The 23,536-nt window shown below is 36.8% G+C and overlaps 1 protein-coding gene across 2 annotated transcripts in view; it reads left to right on the plus strand.

The window, feature by feature from the left end:
• Positions 1–23,536, plus strand: part of SYNE1 (spectrin repeat containing nuclear envelope protein 1) — a 354,454-nt gene that overhangs the window by 244,331 nt on the left and 86,587 nt on the right. Inside the window, exons 98-114 of one of the 2 annotated variants that reach the window (XM_067465989.1) lie at positions 704–895; positions 3,064–3,195; positions 3,698–3,804; positions 6,153–6,309; positions 6,522–6,653; positions 6,971–7,126; positions 8,210–8,419; positions 9,794–9,895; positions 10,863–10,982; positions 14,012–14,212; positions 15,037–15,210; positions 17,000–17,131; positions 18,419–18,615; positions 19,652–19,784; positions 20,177–20,359; positions 22,042–22,191; positions 22,817–22,993. In XM_067465989.1, coding sequence (XP_067322090.1) covers positions 704–895; positions 3,064–3,195; positions 3,698–3,804; positions 6,153–6,309; positions 6,522–6,653; positions 6,971–7,126; positions 8,210–8,419; positions 9,794–9,895; positions 10,863–10,982; positions 14,012–14,212; positions 15,037–15,210; positions 17,000–17,131; positions 18,419–18,615; positions 19,652–19,784; positions 20,177–20,359; positions 22,042–22,191; positions 22,817–22,993 — 2,655 coding nt within the window. Of the gene's footprint in view, positions 1–703; positions 896–3,060; positions 3,196–3,697; positions 3,805–6,152; positions 6,310–6,521; positions 6,654–6,970; positions 7,127–8,209; positions 8,420–9,793; positions 9,896–10,862; positions 10,983–14,011; positions 14,213–15,036; positions 15,211–16,999; positions 17,132–18,418; positions 18,616–19,651; positions 19,785–20,176; positions 20,360–22,041; positions 22,192–22,816; positions 22,994–23,536 lie in introns of both variants that reach the window. The other variant, XM_067465987.1, reaches the window with a different exon arrangement.

The raw sequence follows: 23,536 nt of genomic DNA on the forward strand, positions 1-23,536 counted from the left end.
AGTTCCCTTTTCCTTATTTATGTATGATCAGGGAAAATACAGCCTTTAAAATTGCCAGTGTTGAAATATTGCCTACATTTTTGTCATTTGTAAATACTTAGCTGTATTTCAAAATAAACATGTCAGAGATTTGCACTTTAAGTCGCTCTCTAGACGAAAGAAGATTATGTGGAGGATCTTAGGCCTGTTCGTGCACCAATCAGAAAGATCCACAGTGAGAAGAGAAGCTTATCAATAGAACCAGAGCAATGACAAGAGGGAAGGAAGAGAAGGGCAGGGAAAGGCACCTCCCCTGAATACATATAGCAGACATGGGAAAAGAAGACAAAAAGAGCAGCTATAATTGAGTGTGATTTGTTTTCTTCCATAACTTGGGGAGTATCACAAATGCTTATAGCTAGCTGCACTAAAGAGATGGCACAGCATTTAAGCAACTGAACATCACTGAAATGCAAACAAAATGTCTGTCTTACTAAATTTATTTTGTTTTCCAACAAAGCTGTTTCTTAGTGAAGTTTTTTTCTTTAATAAAAAATAAATGTTAGAAGTTTGGGAAATGCAAAATAGAAGCATATTTCTGAGAATACTCCAGAGAGGGCAATAATGAGGATCTGGTTTGTTCTTAACTTGGAAGAGGACGAGGTAGTGCCTTGGAGGATACTTCAAGATGTATGAATTTGCCTCCTTGTTTTTGCTGCTTCAGAACATGCTGGTGGAAATTGAGCAGAAGGTGGTAGCATTGTCTGAGCTGTCAGTACACAATGAAAACCTCCTAATGGAAGGAAAAGCTCACACCAAGGATGAGGCTGAGCAGCTGGCAGTAAAGCTAAGGACACTCAAGGGAAGCCTTTTGGAGCTGCAGAGAGTCCTCCATGACAAGCAGATCAACATTCAAGTAAGTAGCTCTTCCTAATTGGCTTTCAGGGGAGAGATTTGCTTTGCATTTTCCCATTTCTTCTCTAATAAGGGGTTTGGGGAAAACTTGTATTGGAGAGAAAGGTTGCCATTGCTATATATCTATCTGCAAGAAATAGTCAATCAGAACTGCTCTTCCAAGTTATAATTTACTTACCTTATTTTGCCTTAATATTTTATCTCAATAAGGTATATGGATGAACCTGAATTCATTCACGCATTCTCACTTCTTGTAATCTTTTCCATCATCAAATAGGGGATTGGGTAAATTAGAGCTTGGTTTATTTGTACTCCACACAGATTTTTAAATATGGTGGGTCTTGGGGGGTGGTTTAGTACCATTTTAAACAAGTGTGATATACTGCTATTTATAACTTTATAGTTAGTTATTTCATTATCTACTAGACAGAGCAGAATAGGTGTTTTAACTGCTTCATAGAATCCATTTTAAATTGGATAAGATAGTAAGGATCCATGTATTTCATACAGTATTAGAAGACAGTAACAAAGCTTCATTTCATGTGGTGAGATAAGCTATGGAAAGCCTTGAGAATGATGTATTTTCCATCATTGTGCTATGTTTGTGCTAAGTTTTGAATATTATAGACAACATTATTTTAAATTGATATATGAACTTGTAAAAATTCAGAAGCACAATGAAGTTCATGCTGCATCACTGTTTTCATTCAGTTTTTTCCTGCTATATAAGTCTTGTGACTACTAATTATGAAGTCAAATAATTTTTGTATCAAAACTTTGTTTTACTGTGCAGAAGCAGGCAGCATTTAAAAATATTCTGTTCTCCCATTTGAAATCTTCTGGAGTTTTTAGCTTGAAAGATTTGTACAACTGAAAAAATATTTCTAAAATTATATTTGAATATGAATAAATAATAAATAATAATAAACTTTATACCTCGCCACCATCTCCCCAATGGGGACTCGGAGTGGCTTACATGGGGCCAAGCAGGATAACTTCTATTAACTGACCTCGTGGGCATTGTAGCATCAATATAGTCAGATTAGGAAAAATGTGTCTTGTGCAAGGAAAGTTCTGAAGCAACATTCTCAACATTCTCAAGTAAAGGCATTATTATATACCAAAAATCTTTTTATTTATGTTTGCATCAGTATATATATTGTTTATTTATTATTATAGTAACACTTGTTATATTTTCTATTTTTAAAAACGTATTGAGAAATTATCTTTGCGGTACTGTTCCATTATCCAGGCAGAGGCCACTAGGGGGCTCTAGACAGGGAAGGATTTTATGAGGGTGGAGGGTAGGTTGAAGGAGAAAAACAATTTCCCCCTCTTTTCCTGTTATTCCCCACACACATTTTGCTGTTGTGGAAACAACCCTCATTTATGGCATGGGAAGTGGGGAGGGGAAATACCCAGCGAAAAAAGGGGCAATGGTTTTCCTCCTTCAACTCCCCTCCACCCCCATAAAATGCACTATCCTTCTTTCTTTAGCGTCCCCTAGTAGCCTCTACTGGGATAATGAAACAGTACCTTCTTTGCTTTAAAGCATTCCTCCAAATATGTCAGGAATGCTTTTCATGACTTAGCATAGTTTTTTAAAAAGACATATATTTTACCTCAGTTGTTAAAATAGCTTTTTCTGGGAGTAGGAGGCCCAAGTTTGGCACCTTTGGTCTAGATGAAATACTGTGTGTCTAAGGCTACTGAATAGATAGATAGATAGATAGATAGATAGATAGATAGATAGAAGGCAAAAGTGGCTCTGAGCTTTTGTTGCACTGAGAGCCTGTGTAGTAATACATATTTGGACTAGAATCCATGTAGTTCATTTCACAGACACATCCCTACACAATCCCAAAGCCTATTTCATATCTTTCAGATGTATTTTTTAACCAGATCAAGTTGCCTATCTTATACATTCTTTGCCTGTCTTATAGTTGTGCTAAAACTCTATGCGTAGCAGTTGAGAGCTTAAGTATGGGGGTGCACATGTATAATGCCTTATAAAGTTACTTTGCAAGCCCAGAATTACATTTAGATAGGTCATAGTATGGATTGCAAATCCATTTTAAGAGATAGATGGCTTTCAATCTTCAAATGATAATCTTTCTAAGTTCACATTTCATGTTTATTCATCCTCTCTTTTCTTTCTGTTAAAAGCAGGGAGTTCTACAGGAAAAAGAGGAGTGTGAATTGGATCTGGTCAGCTCTCAGAGTCCTAGTGTCCAAGAATGGCTGGCACAGGCTCGGACAACTCGTTCACAACAACAGCAGAACAGTCTACAGAGACAGAAAGTGAGTGTGCTGTACTTAAATACAGGCCTTGTATTCCTGCTACTAACTACACAACTTTTGATTGCTGACATCTATATGTGTCTAAAATGATGTTCATGCTTCCTTATGCCTATGCACTTACACTACACAAGAGTGACTATTAGGTTGGATGGGGTACAAATGCTTGCCAGGCATTCAGACGCTGCTCACTATGATTTGAAAAGTAAGTATGCTATGATAAAACTCAATTTAAATCTAGGTGTTTTCTCAGCCATTGATGAGAGATAAGGAATCAAAGAGACTTTGTTACTGTAATGAACCTATTTATCCACTTAATAAAAAATGCTGTTTATTTTCTAAATTTGAATGGCCTGATTCATATTAGTTCTGGTGTTTTATAAGTTCTTCCAGTATTCTGGAAAGAAAACCCAGAAGCTTTCATTTTCCAGTCTTCCTAAAATGTATCCTAACATATAGTACTTCTAAATACAAAAAAAAATCATCTCTCTTTTATTATTTTTAGGAACTAGAAAAAGAGCTAGCAGAGCAAAAGGATCTACTTCGCTCAGTAGCAAGTCGTGGAGAAGAAATTCTGACTCAACACACTGCTCCCGATAACCTTGCTCCAAGGTGGAGTTTCAAGATTGTTCAGTAGCTTTGCCTTTTTATCCTACTTGTGTATTCTCTCACTTTATTCAGTTCTGTATGGTTTATTGTGAAGAAAACCTAAGCATTTACATTTATAATAAGAGTCTTAGAATATACTTTCAGGTTTCATCCTCTGGAAGTTGTGTTAGCACTTCTATCATCTTTCTTAAACAAGATTCAAGTAGAATGACACATGGAAGGTTAAATGAAGCCTTGTTTTTTTTAATGATTTGCTTACATGTTTTTTTTTTCAAACTCTTGGCCCTTCTACACTGACTGCTAATGTGGGCCCAATTTGGTACCCTACACACCAAAACAGGCCTGCATGACAGCCAGATAGGGGCTCCTGCAACTGCCTCAACAGTAGGAGGGAATCCCGACTTCATAGCTATGCCAAACATGGTTCAGTGCTATTAGGTAGCCCCCCTAGCCTGCCCCCCACCTCCTGTATAATATCTGTCCCCAGCCACAATATCCATGCCTACTTGTTCCTGTGTGCTCTGGCTCACATCAGCTAGAGCGCTGCTAAGGGGGCTTGGGGGGGGGGGGGCTACCCACCTCCATGTCAGTATCTGAAGTCAGCCAAAGCACTGAGGAACAAGGTGGAAGAAGTGGCACAGGAGGGGAGGATGACAGGGGACTGGTGTCCTCTTGTCCCTTGACTACCTGAATCTGGGGAATTTAGGATGGTAATCAAGAAAACTGCAGCCAGTTCCATTTACAAACTCACCTAACTGTCTTGAGAGCTCTAAAGTCAGGTGAAAGACCAAACCCTAAATCAGGATTTGTGCTTTCCCCTGTCTTAGTTTAACTCAGGGCAGGGGGTTTGAGCTAGATCAGTAGTTTGTCCTAAGGATTCCTATTTAGTTTTTTTAAGCAGAGCTTGTGATGAACATAATACATTGAAAATAAAAGCATACATAATTTTTACAAGGTTGGATGCAAGTAAAATTTAAGTATTATGTGATGTAAGGTATGCATCAGATCTATCAGTGTAAAATGTTGTCATTATTTGTATTTGTGCGGAGTTTTCCTAATTTTTATAAGTGTTTCAAAATACAGAGAAGAATATGTGGTTGCTACTAAGCTTACTATCAGCTACCATAACAGCCAGAGAGAAGCACTGTCATATGAGAAAACATCATCAAGCAAAAAGAAAGGGAAAATCTATTAATTTCTCTTTCTCGTGCATTTTGATATTTTAAACTTTAACTTCTTTCATCCCAATTGTGCAGACTGAGAATAAAAAATGGAAACAAAATTCTGCTACATGTGCCCTCCCCAAGTTCATTATATTCATCTGTTTGCTAGTAAGAAGAGGACTGTGTTCTGCCTGCCAGACATATAAGAGCTAAAGTTGAGAAGTATCTTCAGGGGTGGGAGTACTTTACCCAATCCATTGCTAAATTGGCAAGTACACAGGGAATCAAACACAGACTTTTAGAAACTAAGCACATAAAACCCTGGTCCTGAAGGTAACAAATACATTTTTCCTGTATTTGAATTTATTTGATCTCAAGCTCTTCCCATTCCAGATATGAAGGGATTTGCAGATTGGGATAAAACTGAACTGAATCAAAATTCTTGTCCACCTGTAATCTATGCAGATTTGCATAATCTCAGTGGCTAATGAATTTGAATCCCTGTTCAGCCACGTAAACTCACTTGATGACCTTGGGGAAGTCTTTGAGGGAAGGCAAAGGGAAATTCCCCCTGAACAAAGCTTCCTAAAAAACCCACCCCATAATAGTTTTGCTTTAGCCCCCATAAATTGGATATGACTTGAAGGAACACAACAAAAACACTGGATGTCTGAAGATTTCCCTTCTTATCATATGGTAACAATGACCAAAATTCAGACATAGTTAAGTATAACTTCAGTATGCTCAATCTTCCTGTCCTTTGGCTAGGCACTCCTTCCCACAGTCATTCAGTGACCAAGGTTGCCAGCAGCAACTGGCTTCATTTTTGCACCCAATACCAGAAAGAAGACAACATTCTCTCTTACTCTAGAGATACTTGAGAAGGTTATTTCCTTTCTGAAGCAGCTCCCACTTCCTTCATGTCTTTCCTTACTACTGAATAGACATTAGGGAAGACATCCTAGTCTGAGGACAGGTTGATGGTTCAGATAGCAAATTGTTACAGATTTGGGCGCTGAATTCCTCCAGCCACCATGCCTAGTGCCTAGGAAGTACATATATATGTATGTGTAACTTACACTTTCTTATGACAGCTAATATGGTATTAGCCATCATTGTGAACAGCAGAACCTAAATAATTGCATCTCCGGTATTGCTATTTGTTGTTGTTGTTTTTTTCCTTCACAGTAAAAAGCCAGATGTATTAACACAGGAGCTAGGCTTAGAAGGAGAGAAGGCATCCATTGAAAATCAAATGAAATTGAAATGGGAAAGCCTTCATCAGGAATTTACCATTAAGCACAAACTTCTGCAAAATGCACTGGAACAAGAAGAGGAGCAGCCAGTAAGCACCCTTTCAAAAAATATTTGATGGGCTATATACAGTAAGGGAAATTTTGAATTAATATGTTTAGTAATGTCTTTTCTTCAGAATGCTATTTGGAAAAACTGGTCTTGTCCAGAACTTTGTAAAAAGAATATAAGAGCCCTCTATTTATCTCATTTAGACATGCCAGATAAGTAAATATTCTAATCACTGCTTTTCCCCCTTGACAGCTGTATAGTAGACCAAACAGACTTATGTCTCCTGCGCCATTGTATAAACAAGAGGGACAAGCTCAAGATAAAACATCAGCTACCTCTCTGTTGGTTGGTCTGGATGAGGCTTTTGAAGATGTTTCTTCACAGGTAGAATATTTTATAGCATTATTTTTAAAACAACAACAACAACAACATGGGTTTTGATTTTGAAATAATGTGCCAAGCTCATGTTTACTTGATGTTAATAACAAAAATTGAAGGTGGGAAATTTGTGTCATTTCAGATGTTGAAGGACAATAATTCTGTTGTTGAGAGGCACCACTTAATAAAATCTAAGGGGCCTCTCAACAACAGTTCTAATTATTTAAAAAAACAAAGAAACATTTCCCTCTCTTTTCCTAAGTTCCAAATATAATACTGTACTAATAGATTGTATCTCTCTCCTTTTGGTTTTTTTTGTTCAGCCTGGAGGTACAGAAAAGGGGAACCTATTCTTAGAGCAAAAATTGTACAGTGGTGTTTCAGCTACCTCATCCTGGCTAGATGGTGTTGAAGACCGCTTGTTTGTTGCCACGGCTCTGTTACCTGAAGTAACAGAAACTTGCCTTTATAATCAAGAAGTGAGTGTGCCCTTGAACTATACGTTTAATGAAATATAAAGCAATACAGATTAGTGTGGATTTATGTGCTATATAATGGAGAAGGAAATTCCATTTGCATCTTTGTTCACCAGCTAAAAAAATAATGTCTGCATCACAAAAGTGCCAAAACTTGTAATGCAGTGTCTAAAGCATGGGTGTCAATTATTATAGTCTGCTGATAATAATAATTACTTGGTAAAGGGCAGTGTAGAGTTTACCATGTTGGACTTTGGCTGGAATGACTTAATAAATAAGGATTTAAATCTTCCCGTATTACAGCCTCATGTGCAAGGATGAATAATTTCCATGGTTTTTCCCACATTGTAGGAACAAATTAATATCTTAGTAAAGGATTTGCCCTATATCAACACATTCCCAAGTATTTAGATGAATTATTCTTCACATATTCAACTTAAGAACAAACCTATAGAACCTATCTTGCCTGTAACCCAGGGACTGCCTGTATACATAGGGTGATTGCAAGGCATTTGACAATTAAAAAATATTTTAAGCACATTCTGTCATGTTTACATTATGTACGATGTTAGCCAAGACATTTATGCATAGGGTCTGAACCATTTAGTGAATGGGTATTGTGAATGTTCTGGGCTGAATGGCCATGTTCAAGAAGCATTCTCTCCTGTCATTTCACCTGCATCTATGGCAGGCATCCTCAGAGGTTGTGAGGTTTGTTCAAACCTCACAACCTCTGAAGATGCCTGCTATAGATGTAGGCAAAAGGTCAGGAGAGAATGCTTCTGGAATATGGCCATTCAGTCCAGAAAACTCACAACAACCCAGTGATTCTGGCCATGAAAGCCTTCAGCAATACATTTAGTGAATGTGTTTTGAATCAAGACATATACACAAAGACATTTTTAGTATGATCTTAATTCAGGCATTTAGAAAATGTGAATATACTAGCCAAGGGCAATTCATCACATAATGTTAAGCATTCTTGAAAATAATTTCAGGGATTGTGTTAGATACAGAATTTGTCATCTTTCATGTTTGGGTGTAACTATTTTTAAGAATATGTTTTGGTTTTGTTTCCTTATATAGGCTCTCGTTAAAGATATTAAAGAGATGACAGAAAAAATGGATAAGAACAAGAATTTGTTTTCCCATATGTTTCCTGAGAACGCTGATAACAAAGATGTTATAGAAGACACATTGGATTGTTTACTGAGAAGACTAATATTGCTGGAGACACTAGTAAGCCAGAGGTGTCAGCATATGAAAGAGAGACTCCAGCATATGCTGAGTTTTCAGGTAACATTTCCCCTAACCTCTTAAAAACCTCTCAAATTTTGCTTGATAAATAATCTGTTTTTAAGATTCTAATCACTTTGGATACTGCCCTTAAAAATCATGTAGTTGAAGTATTTACATGATAATAGCCTACTTCCAAGGAGGAGGCAAACATGCAGTTTGCCATTTTAAGTCAGAAAATCTCACTTTCTCCCAAAAGGAAGAAAAATGTAATATTTTTCATTACATATCATGAAGTAATGTCAAGTTTCAAAGTAATCTTTACTCTTTGGGGATTTTTAAACTTGATAATTGCTGGTTGAAAGTATATTAGATGAAGAGTATGCTATAACTTTATCATGGTTATCAGAATGGTGGATACTATGAAAGATCACCAAGAAATACTTGAAGCATGTATGCTTCCACACATTAGCAAACCAGTCTGCTTTTGAATTTGTGTGTCAGGAGTTATGTGAGTCTGTCTGTCTGACTTGCGAAAAGAATCAAATATAAACAAAAAAAATGTAGAGGTCTTTCATCTTGAATTAATTTTAACAGGCACGCCAGTTACAGAAGAAGTGGAAGCTCAATTGTGTAGCTTTGCGTAATTAGTCATAGTTTTAAGCTTGAGAATAAAAATCAGGCTGTGCAATGCAGTTCTGTATTTATAAACAAATGTTAGCACATTTTAACACATTCAGACACCAAAATTGTATAGCTCAGCATAGTAGCTCTGTATGTAGAACTATAGTGAGTTGAGCCATATCCCAATCCCCCCCCCCCCGCCCGAAAAAATCATAGACCCTTTTTATGCTTTGTTATAAGCAGACTGAATCAGAAAATAATGCTAATAACTGAGATATTATAGAAGGCACCAAGGATTGTTTATTGAGAAGACTGATATTACTGGAGACATTAGCAAGCCCAAGGTATCAACTTCTGAAACAGAAACATGAAATAATGATATCAGCACAGAGTTCTGTTGGGGTCTTCATCTGCAAATCCTTTAAAGTAGGATAAGGAAACTGTGAGTGCTGAGGAGAAAAGGTGGGAATACCAATTTCAGCAGTATATCAGAAAGAACATAGGCAGGCAAATGGGAAACCTACACTAGCATATAAGCCATTAACAGGATGTCAGCCTACAAATCTAAAGTTAGTTCTGTTTGTACCAGATCATGGCCTATATCCAATTTGGGAGATCTGCTGAGGAGAAGCATTTCTTCACTGAAACACTACAAAAACCTGGGAAACTATATGGAGCTGTTTTGGGGGCAGAACTGAATTCTGGATTTTTGTGGAGAAGAGACTTTGCCAGTTTGACTTTGCATTTAGATCTGTAGCTGACAAATATTCTACCATTTTTACAATCTTTCCCCGCTTTAATTGCTGACAGAATGATCTGAAAATGATGTTTGCAACATTAGCTGAGAACAAGTACATGGCCCTGCAGAAGCTGGCTGAAGCTGTGGAATGTCCTGAAACAGAACAGATGCAGGTAATGTTACAATTTTGCAACTAAGTGTGGAAAGGAGAAATTATGTAATGTGTAACACAAAATTAGATACAAAAATAGTTTCTAAAATGTGGACATTGACTGGCTCTTTTGTTGCTGCAGATAAAGAACTTCTGTCCTTGATAGATTTTCTTGCTTATGTTGGAATAAAAATGTATGTCTTCTCAAAAATGATTATCCAGTGTTTGAAAGAATATATCAATAATAGAATTGTTCATGGTACCTCTTCTTATGGCATGTTTTGAGCAGAATTTGGAGCAGAATCAGTTTCCCAGTTGCTATAATCTAGTAATATTATATATCTGCCCACAAGACAATAGCCAGAAAATATAAATAACATGGGTTAAGTTCTTGATTTTGAAACATAACAAGAGCATTTGTGTATAAAATAAACAAAAAGAGTTTATATTTTTAATGAGGCATCATGTATGACAGTTAAAATGCAGGACATGTTTTGTACATGCCACTGGGTTAACTGTATATGCATGACGACAGGTTGTAGACATTGGAAACAAGGAGCTAATTGTATTTAAGTGTAGTTTGTATGACATCCTGGAGCATGTGATCTTCTGAAGAATTAACAATTTATTCCTTGGAACATAGTTTGGAAAGCATTCTCCTGCCTTAGTCTCACCTAATGAACATGTCAAAGACTGTACTGAGCAGCATTACAGAGACTACACACCTGCACTACACTGACATTTTTGACTTACGCCACAGTTTTTAATGGTTTAAACTGCTCATTTTTCATACTTCCAATGTTGAATCCTCTTTTAATGTTTGTGTGTTTTTAGGTTTTAGATTGTATATTCTATTATTTTAGTGTTAGCCACTTTGGGTCTCTTTTTAGAAAGATAAAGCAAGAGAGAAATAAATATAACAATACACAGTAATAATACTGAGACTTGCTTGGTTTTGATAGTGGGATTAATTTTTTATATATATATAGGCAATTCAACAAGCAGAAAATGGACTGAAAGAACTAGATGTAGGAATCAGTGAATTAAAGAAACGTGGAGATAAGTTGCAGATTGACCAGCCATCCATGCAAGAGTTATCTAAACTTCAGGCAAGTAAACTGTTTTAAAAACAAACCACTAAATGTGTTAAATGTTTAAAGACATGTTTTTGAGACATGATAAATTCTAATGAGGATAACCTTGGTCTGATATTGAAAATCTTCATAGTACAGGAGTTATAATGTGCAAAAGTTGCATGTAGTTGTTTTGTGCAGGAAACAATATTTTCTGTGAAGTGAGAACATTTTAAGCACAAAAATAATTCTCACATGCAAAAGTATCAAGGAGGCTAAGATCTTCTGGGGAGGCCCTGCTCTCGGTCCCACCTGCTTTGCAAGTGCAGTTGGTGGGGATGGGAAACAGGGCCTTCTCAGTGGTGGCTCCTCAGCTCTGGAACTCTCTCCACAGTGATATTAGATCTGTGCCCTCCCTCCCTAGAAAAAGAACAAAGACATGGTTATGGAACCAAGCTTTTGACTAGTAATGCAGTACAAGAAGCAAAGATGGAATATTTGCAATCGACACTTGGAATGGCCCAGTCTACAAGTTGGATAATGTGATTTTAATGATTTTCTTGGGTGTTTTAATTCTTATATTTCATGTTTTAAATGTCCTTTTATCTTATCTTACTGTGAATTGTCCTAGTGATTTTATGCTAGTTATATGTTGTTGATTGAGTTTTGGTTTATATATGTAAGGCATTGAATTTTGCCATTATTTTTTAGTTCCCGCAGAGGTGAAAAAAGTGGTATATAAATACCATAAATAAATACATAAATAAACAAATATTATTACAAAATAGTCATGTTCTACACAGAAATAATATTTAAGAATAGAAATACTATTCTGTACATAAATATTCCTTGCGCATAGAAAACTGTGTCAAATTTACATGTGGTGTAATTTACAAATTGCACCACATGTAAAATTGACACAGAATAAAACCTTTTTTAAAGTCAAAGTCTTGTTTCCTGTACTGAAAATGCCATTTTCTGAGTAGCTCTACCACATGCACATTTTGTGCGGAATAACCCTTAACATGCAGGCAGGCTTCAAAAACTGCATAGTTTTCAATAAAGTACTGAGCGAATAATTACATTTCTATTTTCATTCTCTTCAATGTATTGTGACTAAATTTATATTTATAGATAAAATACGATTTCACATAAATTAATTTCAAATCATATAATCTTCAGTAACTGCATATTTTGTGGTTTAAACTTTATATCATTGTTGCTCTTGTAGCTCTTGTAGTTGTCCTCAAATAACATTGTAACATATCCTGAGGATTTTTAAACAAGCAAGCAAGCAAGCATTATTTTTGTTACTATAGTGTCCAGATATTATGCAATCACTGAGTCTTAGATGCAAGAGGATATAAGGAAATACTTGATTCAGAGTTAGAATAATCATCTGTTTATAGTTGTATATTTTCAACCGGTGTTGCCAGTGAATCTTCAGACTTGAAGACTGAGGTTTTCCCCACACTTTTCTCTTGTATTGCTTTGGCTAAAAGTTATAGGAATCCAATAGTTTTTCTGCACACAAATATATGCTTTACTTCTAACCTCTGGGACTGGAGATTTAACACACAAAAGAGTCTCCTTCAATTTATTTTTAAAATGTATTTGACCCAAGGGTCAGTGATACCTTCAGGCAGCTTAAAACTGGAATTCATTTACAGCAAAATCTCTTGTCTAATAAAAACACATTCTGAGCCGGGAAATACAAGGGGGAATGATTATTCAACATTCCCCCCTACAGTAATTTCACAAACATCATCACCTGTCTCTCCCTGTAAAATATAAATAATTACCATTTCCACAGGAAACACATCGATATTTGTTTTCTTTTTGTAAAGAAAAAAAAATGATGGGAGTCTTTGAGTGGTCTAATAACCACAAACCAACCTGTCCTCTCTTCTGAATTTATCTGTTCAGACTTTGTGGAGTTTGATGTTTTGTATCATTTGGTCTTCTTTTTCTTAATGTAAGATTCCTCATGTTTAGGAGTCTTTGGATTTTTTATTATTATTATTTGTGTTTCATATTTGTGTTACTATCAGATCCCATCTGATTTCAGAAACTAACCTGCATTGGTTCTGATTAGTACTTGGAAGTAAGATTGCCAGGAAATATTAGGTGCCATAGACTGTATTCAGAGAAAGATAATGGCAGGTCTTCTCTGAAGCTGGAATGTGTCCAGAGGAGAGCGACTAAAATCATAAAAGGTCTGGAGAACAAGCCCTATGAGGAGCGGCTTAAGGAGCTGGGCATGTTTAGCCTGAAGAAGAGAAGGCTGAGAGGGGATATGATAGCCATGTATAAATATGTGAGAGGAAGCCACAGGGAGGAGGGAGCAAGCTTGTTTTCTGCTTCCCTGGAGACTAGGACGCGGAACAATGGCTTCAAACTACAAGAGAGGAGATTCCATCTGAACATGAGGAAGAACTTCCTGACTGTGAGAGCCGTTCAGCAGTGGAACTCTCTGCCCCGGAGTGTGGTGGAGGCTCCTTCTTTGGAAGCCTTTAAACAGAGGCTGGATGGCCATCTGTCAGGGGTGATTTGAATGCAATATTCCTGCTTCTTGGCAGGGGGTTGGACTGGATGGCCCATGAGGTCTCTTCCAACTCTTTGATTCTATGATTCTATGAACTGATTATTCCTCCTCAAAAATATCCTATGATAGGGTCACCATATGTCCGTTTCAGCTTGAAATTACACCACAAATCAAAATATTTGTATTCCATTATGTTATTTTATGATCTATCTTGGTTTTTCTTTTTAAAATAATGGATCATTTGGGCACTAATGATTTGAATTGCTTCCTCCATTGGTGTATATTTGCTTCATTTTGGGGGTTTTTCTTTTTAAAAATTTTTTTCTGGAAGTGTAGAATGAAAAATGGTTTCAAAAATAAAGAAAGAAATCATGTTCTAACTATTTCTCTTCGATTCAGTCACTTATTAATAAATCAGTGGTAGTAAAATAACAACTAGATCAATCATATTTTATCTCTATGTGGGTTTTCTTTGTGTCCGAAGGGAAAGTAATCACTGTTTCCTCTTTCCTTATGCCAGGATATCTATGATGAACTGATAATGATCATAGGATCACGGCGCAGTGGACTGAATCAAAATCTAGCACTTAAGGAGCAGTATGAACAAGCATTGCAGGACCTGACTGAGCTGATTGAAACGGGCAAAGAAAAGATGACAGTGGATCAGAAAATGATTGTTTCATCCAAAGAGGAAATACAAGTGCTTCTTGACAAGCATAAGGTAGACAGCAGTGCATACAATTCACCCCAATACCTATGTGCAATTTATTGCAAACTTTCTTCCATGTCTTGTTGTGTTTGTATTTTTTTCTCAATATCTTTCCAATTATGGAAAATTATTTGCTGTATTCTCATAAGATCTGTTTAATAGTCTAGTACTCATCTACATTGACCATATAGTTCAGATTGAAGATAAACTTCAAACTGCAGCAGCTAGATAATACACATCACCAAAGCAAGCAGAAGCATCCATTAAGGAGATTGATCAAACAAAGTCATGGGAAAGTCCAAAACAGAGATGTAATGTAAATCATGTTGCATGGTGAAATGTGAAGTGCATTAGACACCTACTGCACTAATGCAAACTGCAAGATTCAGAAAGTGGGTAGGCTACCAAAAATGCCCCAAAAGCACAACTGGGCAAAAGATGATCAATTGATCCCTTGGGACAGATAGCTGAGTACCTCCTCTGCTAATGGTCACTTTACCTTCTTCTTTTCTCCTCATATGCCTCCAAACTTCTGGTAGACATGTTGCCCAGAAAAAGGGGGAATCCACATTCTCCAGTGGGTGTCAAGCCATTGATAGGGTGTATTCTCAAACCGGTTTGAAGCCTCCTTCCATGGTGATCTTGAACCTGTTCCAACTGCACAGAAAAACCTATTTCTGCCAGACTGAACTGACTCAAGATATCAGTGTAGCTGACTCCTAGGTCAATATACATTTTGGATCACATCACCATCTAATGAAATTTTGATTTTTCTAAAATAAATCAGTTTTATGTTAATTGATAATACATACTTATTGTTTCTTAAAATCTCACAGGAGTATTTTCAAGGGCTGGAGTCACACATGATTCTAACAGAAACACTTTTCAGGAAGAGAAGCAGCTTTGCACTCGTAAAGGAAACTCAATTCCACGTAGAGTCAATGGCACAGGCCTCGGCTGTCCTAAAACAGGCTCATAAGCGGGGAGTGGAGCTGGAATACATTTTAGAGGTAATGATGATTCTTTTCTTTTCTCTTTCCTTAATAGCCAATACATTTCACTCAGGTTTTTACTGGCAAAAAACTTAACTGCAGCTTCAGAGCCCAGCATAAGCACATAAAAGTAACCAACATTACATACAACATGCAGTTATTTTGGAGAGTTTATTTATTTTATATCAAAAACATAGCATAAATAAGTATAAAACTGATAAAATAGAGGAAGCATAAGCAGCTAAATAATTTATGACCAAAAATAGGCAGCAGTGACCCTCGTGGGGGGGGGGGGGGGGGGCATCCACTTGTAATTGCCTGGTTTAGCTGCCAAGAGGGATACTCTTGCTGTTGCTGGTGAAACATCAAGAGGAGTGGTAGTTCTCATAAAGATTTCTGTGATTTGAGTCTGCTGGGAGGGGGCTGATAGCCATAGAGTGGATGGCTTTCATAGTGTTCGACCTTACTTCTCCCACAGTTAGCAGCAACTTCCCATTGCACATCGGGAAGGGGGAATGTCAATGCCAGCTAGCTTATGGAGTCTATCAACAGGTATAGGTTTGAGACATCCTGTGATTATTCTACATGTTTCGTTCAGTGCTATATTCCCCTCCTTCGCATGGACAAACTTATGCCAAACAGGGCAAGCATACTCAGCAGTCGAATAAGACAAGGCCATGGTTAATGTTCTTATTAATTTTGAGTCTGCATCTCATGCACTACACCCTTATTATTTTGGGGGGAAATAACAATGGTATAACAGCATGACCTTTATTTAACAAATAAATAACATGTCAAGTTGTAACATCATACCCGGTGGTGTACTTAATAACATTTTCTCAGTCCTTCTAAAATGTTTGTTTTGAATTGATTATGTTAAGGGCTTTCTGGCAATTTGTCAGATATATTTTTTGTAAAAGAAACGGAACAAACTCCCATTTTAATAACCTGTTCTTCTGAACCAGACCAGACTGTAATTTCAGACCTCAGTAAAAATAATGCTAAAAACGGTTACAAGATCCAAACAGAGGAAGCTGGGCTACATGGGTGTGACCCTTTTCTTATCCTAATAGAAGTGAGAAAAGTGTATCCAAGTTACCAAAGGGAAGATTTATTCCCTTATCTGTTCCTAGCCATTTCTATATTCTTAAATTGCAGGATAAACATAAACTATATGGCAAGGCCTGTTCAGCACAAAATTATCTTTTGTATGCCATTGGTCATTTGTTGACTGAGAAACATTGGTCAACAAGACTGTTGGTCTTGTTACTGAGAAACATTTTAGGACCTATCTGCCAAGGATGAAATTCATTATACATATTACAAATATATCATTTGCAAAATGTTGAATAATACAGTGGTTTTTAAACAAATACTTGTGTTACTTCTTAAGGTCTTAATAGTCCTAAGGTACTAAAAGTTACACAAGTGTATCTGTAGACAAATCTTAGTGTTTATTATAAACAGAAATTCCCCTAGAGCACAGGCTAGTTTTCAGCAGACAGACCATAGGAAGCAGAAGGAGCTAAATCTTTAAATATTGACCCTGTCCAGAATCAGTACAGTGAGACTCAGTTGATTTCTTTTCTGTTTCTTAAACTATATTGTTCATAGCCCCCTTCTCACAAATTCTGTACTATTTATTTTATCAAAGCAAGTGTTATACGCTCCAATAAACATGAATTCCTATTGTATCATATGCCTCTTGTGTACATGATACATTTTAACTAATTCAGATCAAAGTAGTCTTTTTTTAAAAGAACTGCAAAAACTACCCATTACTTATATGCATAAATATGCTTTATAGACTTGGACACATCTGGAAGAGGATTACCAGGAACTTACAAAGCAACTGGAGAGTACCGAAACTAGCATGCCTAGTGTTGGCTTGGTAGAGGAGTCTGAGGAGAGGCTTGCCGATCGGATTGCACTATATCAGGTAATGCTGGTGATTTTCACATTTCTCTTACTATTTTATTGTCATACTATATAAACCATTATCAGTTTCTCAAAGATTATGACTATCTGCACAGCAGGCAGTTTCATACATGATAGATGCTTTGCAACTTGCACCCACCTCCTCCAATAAAATCAAAGGCCTAAATCAAGTTGTGCACGTGCATGTATGGAACTATTGCTTTCAGTAGAATTAGGAGGAACTAGAAAAAAGTATTTTTAAAATACTCAATAGTGCATTTTGTTGCTATATACTTCAATAAGTAGATGAAGCCCCTTTTCTTGTTATTATTTCAGCACACTTTTGAGAATAGATTAGTCAGAGATAAATTGTTTTTCAGAATATGCTGTGTTTGTTTTTTCTTTTAATGCCTGGCTTTTGGCTGCTTTAAGCTGCCTTGAATGCTGGACAGAGAATGGGTGGGAATTCATGATTTTCCAGAATGGAGTCAAAATTGGAGTCCCTTTGGAGATTGGTGTGGGAATAAAAATAAAATCCTGACAGAAATCCTATATAAAGGCTGTTAAAAGTCATCTCAGTTTCCTTCAGGTGCTTAGGGTTTGCAAGGAGGAAAATTGTGAGGAATAAAGAAACTAGATAGACATCTATCAAACAGCTGGAACTCCTTGCACCCTCTCTTTCACTGAAACTCTGACTAGAGGCTTTACAAAAATGTGGGGAAGACAGAATGCCTTTTCACAATCCCAAGTGATGGTTGGGGCTTGGGGATAAGTTGTTGGAAAATAAGAAATTAGATCATCAGCTGTCAAACGCACACAACGTTTCTCGACACACTTCTTTTGACACCCTGCTCAATCTTTCACAGAAATATTGACTTGATGCTATGGCTCCCAAATGGGAGTTGTCAATATTCTGGCAACTTCCCTCTCCCGCTTCAGTCCCCAGCTTGTTGACAGCTGTGGCATCATCTCAGAGATGCGATTTCTGTGCAGTTTGGAACTGTGGAGGGAAAATGAAGGGAAAATTACAGAATAACAATAGTACATGTCAGCTGGAAAAGTTTTTCACTTTGCAGTGCAAACTATGCAGCTTCCTGTTACCTCAGGAGAAAATTATTTCCCTTCCCAAAAGCCTGGGAAGATTGGTAGATATTTCTTGACAGCCATTGGTACAGAGAATATTGAGAATTACTATAGCTGCCACTGGGCGAGGAAACATATCAAGAGATGGTGGTGATGATTATAATGATGCAATGATATCGATGTGGTAAAAGAATTACACTGTGTCCCCCCGTCCCCCCCATTGCAGCATCTGAAATCTAGCCTTACTGAACACCAGCCCAAACTTTACCAAGTACTGGACGATGGTAAAAGATTACTGTTCTCTATTACCTGTTCGGAACTGGAAGCTCAGCTAAACCAGCTAGGGGAACATTGGTTAAGCAATACCAGCAAGGTCACCAAGGAGCTGAATAGGCTGGAAACCATACTTAAACACTGGACAAGGTAATACTAATTGAAATTGAACTAGGTGGGCTGACTGTATTTCATTCATCATGTTTTGGAACTCTTATCTTTTTAATTTTAATCTTTGATACCATTCATATGAAATTAATGCTGTCTGTTTCAAATGGGTTGAAGCATCCTAAAGTGGTTAGACATGTTTTCCTCTTCACAGCAGGCAGTTTTGCTTCTATTTCAATCTACTTGAATTGTTTATTGCAGGTGTTTGTTGGAAATGTATTAATGCATGTTTCTTAACCTTAGTATCTATCTAAGCAAGTGTGCTTAAAAATACAGGGGTAAATAACGTATATAGTGAATTATGTTTTCATTGCATTATGACAGTATTTTGAAATATTGCATAATAGTCTATAGGTTGGATTCCATTGGGATAAACCCCAAAACATTGGGTGTTTCAGCAGGCTTGGGGCATCACAGAGGGATGCTTGTGACAGGAGAGAAGAAGAAAGTTCAATTAGTTTTGTGCACCCACTTCTCTTACACAGATGTAGTTTGAATCTGTAAACACTATATTCAAAGGAATTCTAATTTGTTTTTGATGTTTATATGTACTTTGTTACAACTCATTAGGAACCAAAATGACAAGGAAAGTTGCAGTAAAAAATACTGTAAATGAGTGTATTTTAGTAGTCCCGTGGAACTCATTGCATAACTATATACAAATGCACTCCACCAATTGTTTTACATAAGCTTTAGTAATAGAATATGCCCCTATTTCCACAGATTCAACATCTAGACTTTCACTCACGTTCTGAGCAGCATTCTATCCCAGAAGTGTTTGCAGGCCTCTCTTGGGCCTCCAGTGCAATTTTATGGTTGCTACCAACCCAAGAATGGTCAGAATATAGGGTTCACTATTATCCATAGTTTCAGCTATCTACAGGCACAATGGAGCATCTCCTTCATGTATACTGGGATTGTACTCTATTAGGAAAAAAATGTCATGATAGATCAGTATTGTTGGATATTTGAGACTGGGGCAAAAGCCTTCTGATATATGCCCATATTGTTCTTACAGATATCAGAGTGAATCAACTGAGCTGATTCATTGGCTTCAGTCAGCAATGGAGCGTCTGGAATTTTGGACCCAGCAATCGGTTACAGTTCCCCAAGAGTTAGAAATGGTCCGAGATCACTTGAATGCCTTTTTGGTAAGTCTGAGTAGAAAACGAAGGCATCCTTCTATCTTTGACTGATAATTGGAGGCCTTGTGATAACAATACCTTAATAATTGTTTGGCAACAAAAAAGTGTCTGAGGAATGAGTTAGTTCCTCCTCCTATCCTGGAAATCCAAGCATTTTTTCTTCCCTAAAAGCCCCAGTTAAAACCTGTACTTTGTACAGCATACTGATTTCCATTTTATCAAGTAATACAGATTTGTTATCAGAACTATGTTATTTTTCAGTATAAAAAGATTTGCTGCCATGCTTTATAAAATATCTTACTTCAGTAATGCAATGTTTAAAAAATTCAAAATATAGAATAATAATAATGCAATTAAATTTTGTTATAGTGATTTATCACAAACTATTATCTTTCCAGGAATTTTCCAAAGAGATTGAAGGCAAATCATCACAAAAGTCTACTGTTTTAAGTATTGGAAATCAACTCCTTCGGCTAAAGAAAGTAGACATTGCATCTTTGCGTGCTGGTTTATCACAGATTGACAATCAGTGGACAGAGTTACTTACACGAGTTCCTATAGTACAAGAAAAACTGCATCAGGTAGGCAAATGTTGGTAGCTATATTTGAATTCAGTAAATTTTCCAATCACCAGGTACCTTAAACTGTAAGTGAAGCACACTTATGTACCTTGGCAGGAGCCGCGGTAACAAAATGGGTTAAACCCTTGTGCCAGGTGAACTGCTGACCTGAAGGTTGGCAGTTTGAATCCAGGAGACAGGGTGAGCTCCCAGCTATCAGCTCCAGCTTCCTATGTGGGGACATGAGAGAAGCCTTTCACAGGATTGTAACACATCTGGGCGTCCCCTGGGCAACGTCTTTGCAGATGACCAATTCTCTCTCACCAGAAGCAACTTGAAGTTTCTCAAGTCACTAACCACTAGAGTTCCAGCTCCTTCATTTATTAACCACCCCAACAACATGTGGTCTAAATCCCCTTTTTGAATGATAAGACAAAACATATATAGATCTAACTGTAAGTCTATATAGATGAGCACTGCTCTTTTCATCGGGTACCATTTACAAAGCCTGATATCTCTGTCAACTCCAATCCCTATGTCGTATTATGCAGCACTAACACATCACATAGTATTGGGCCTTTTCTTTCCTGTGTTTTTGCATTGGGTTGCCAGTGCAGGCAGTCCCTAAGTTATGAACAAGATAGGTTCTATACATTTGTTCTTAAGTTGAGTTTGTTTGTAAGTCAGAACATGTGTAACTCCAGCCATATATCTATCTGTCTTTGGATAGCATAGGGAAGGGTGAACACACCTGTGGTCTTTGTTTTGTTGTCTGCACTCCTTTTCAGAAGATTTCACCTCCTTTTCTGTCCCTGTGATTGGATTTTGGAAAAAAAAACCCTATTTGTTGTGGAAACAAGGATTGGTGGTAAAGCTTCACTGGAGACACCTTTTTCCCATGATAACTCATTCAGGAATGAATTTCCCTTCCAAGGAATAGATTTCTCTACCAATTATCTCAGCCCCCTTTGTAACTGTAAATCATTTATAAGTCGGATATTTGTAACTCAGAGACTTCCTGTAGATCATAGCAAGGCATGAGAGACATGAAACATTACAGGCTTGAGGGTCCTTATTTATAGTAGCCATAGTGAATATGTCACAGGGGATAATGACCACTTTCTTGAGATATTTGTTTCTTCGTTGACACTGTTGTATCATAATCTGCTGGCATTGAAAAAGGGATAACTCGTTTTTATTACTCCTTGCCCTCCCCTGAATCAAACAGACTTATAGTTTGGGATTAATTCCGACTCTCTCTCACTTTATCATTTTTGTCACTGGAGTATCTCATGGGTTCTGAGTATAGTGTTTGGCTTCTATAGTCTCTTAACTACAGCATTTCTGGACTCAGTTAGATTAGCATAAGAAATTCTTGATACTACATTACTACCTTTTGAAGCTAATTTAGAAGATGCATACTATATCATATAGCAACAGTTTAAAAAAATTTGACTGGCTGCCAGTACATTTTTGGTCTGGATTCAAGGTGCTTGGTGATTATGTGGCTAAGGTGCAAAATATTCATGGGGTGATAATCTCTTCCAAATATAAACCTGCCAATGGATACATTTTGTTATTCAGTATTTCCCTCTTGTCATGGTAAAAGTAAAAGAAGTACAGAAGCTTTACAGCATGATTTAATTGGAAAAGAAGCTTTCACCAGTCTTGAAATTTAGATGTAATCTTTTTAAAAATTGCAGCTCCAAATGGACAAGCTTCCTTCTCGACATGCCATCACAGAAGTTATGAGTTGGATTTCACTAATGGAAAACATCATTGCTGAGGATGAAGAGAAGATAAAAAATGTAGTAGGACGCAAAGCTATTCAGGATTATCTTCAGAAATATAAGGTAACTACTAGTTTGATTTGAAAGCATATTAGATATCATATATTTCATTAGAGTCTTTGAACTATATTTCAATACACCAGCAGATTAAAATGGGAAGGACTGAATCACGTTACCAGTCCAGATAACATGACTGTTCAATTCCATGTGCTTCGAATGGGAGTGAAGCAAATGCTTGTATCAATGTCATCAGATTCCAGTTTGAAATGGGAAAGTGATCCATAGATAGTCCAGCTAAGTTTTGGGGTCATTTTTGAATAAAAATTATATACTTATAAATAAGAATGTAGTGTAGTTATCCTTGCCAATTCCATCTATTTCTCTCAAGAAAAAAGGCTACACCATCTGAATCCCAGTCTTCTTTGCCAATGGGAGGGGCCACTCCATTACTAGAGGAGAAACTCTGGCTCTACCTCAGAATTTAAGAATTAGATTCACTTTTAGACCTTAGAAGGATTTTCTACCTATCTTCTTCAAAAAGAAACTGTATTTCCAAATTATATTATTTGCCTGAACATGGATATTGTAGTATAGATTTCTTAATCAAAAACAAATTATCCAAAGTAATTTCAATGATAAAAAACTGACCCCTTTCTTCATTCTTTCTTCTTTTTTTCCTTTTTAATAGGGATTTAAGATTGACATAAATTGTAAACAGTTAACTGTGGATTTTGTGAATCAGTCAGTACTACAGATTAGTAGTCAGGATGTGGAAAGTAAACGCAGTGACAAGACTGATTTTGCTGAACAGCTTGGGGTGATGAACAGGCACTGGCAAGTTCTGCAGGGTCTGATAACAGAAAAGGTAATTTAAAAGTCTTACATGTTTGTTTCAATTAATGGAACATGCATTTGTGCATGATCAGAGCATGAAGATGCTATATTTTCACACTCTGATCAAATTCATACATTGGTTTAGATGTAGTCCCACCAGGACTTGACCCTGAATCAGTTGCTTATTGATAAATTAGCCGGAATTACCAACTGGGTTTAAACCAATGTCCATGTCTAGCAAGGTTAATATCCAGAGCTGTATTGCCATTAATAGTTAGCAATTAACTTTATTAATTGTGATGTGTCACTGTAATGAAAACACCAAGAACAAATTAATATTGGTTACATTTCCAGTGTTTGCACAGAGAATTTTGCAATCAAATGTACAATACTTGAAGGTCATTTTGAGAGATTCTGCAAAGTGTCATTCAAAACAATATTTTGTTTATATCTGTTTCAGACACCATACTAAACTCTGATTAATTAGAACAAATATAAAAACTTCTATCTGCAAAAGTCCATACTGCAGCAGAAGAAGGGAACAAAAGCCCTGGAGAGACACTAGGATTATCCC

Source organism: Anolis sagrei, chromosome 1, assembly GCF_037176765.1.
Source record: "Anolis sagrei isolate rAnoSag1 chromosome 1, rAnoSag1.mat, whole genome shotgun sequence".
Taxonomy (NCBI): Eukaryota; Metazoa; Chordata; class Lepidosauria; order Squamata; family Dactyloidae; genus Anolis; species Anolis sagrei.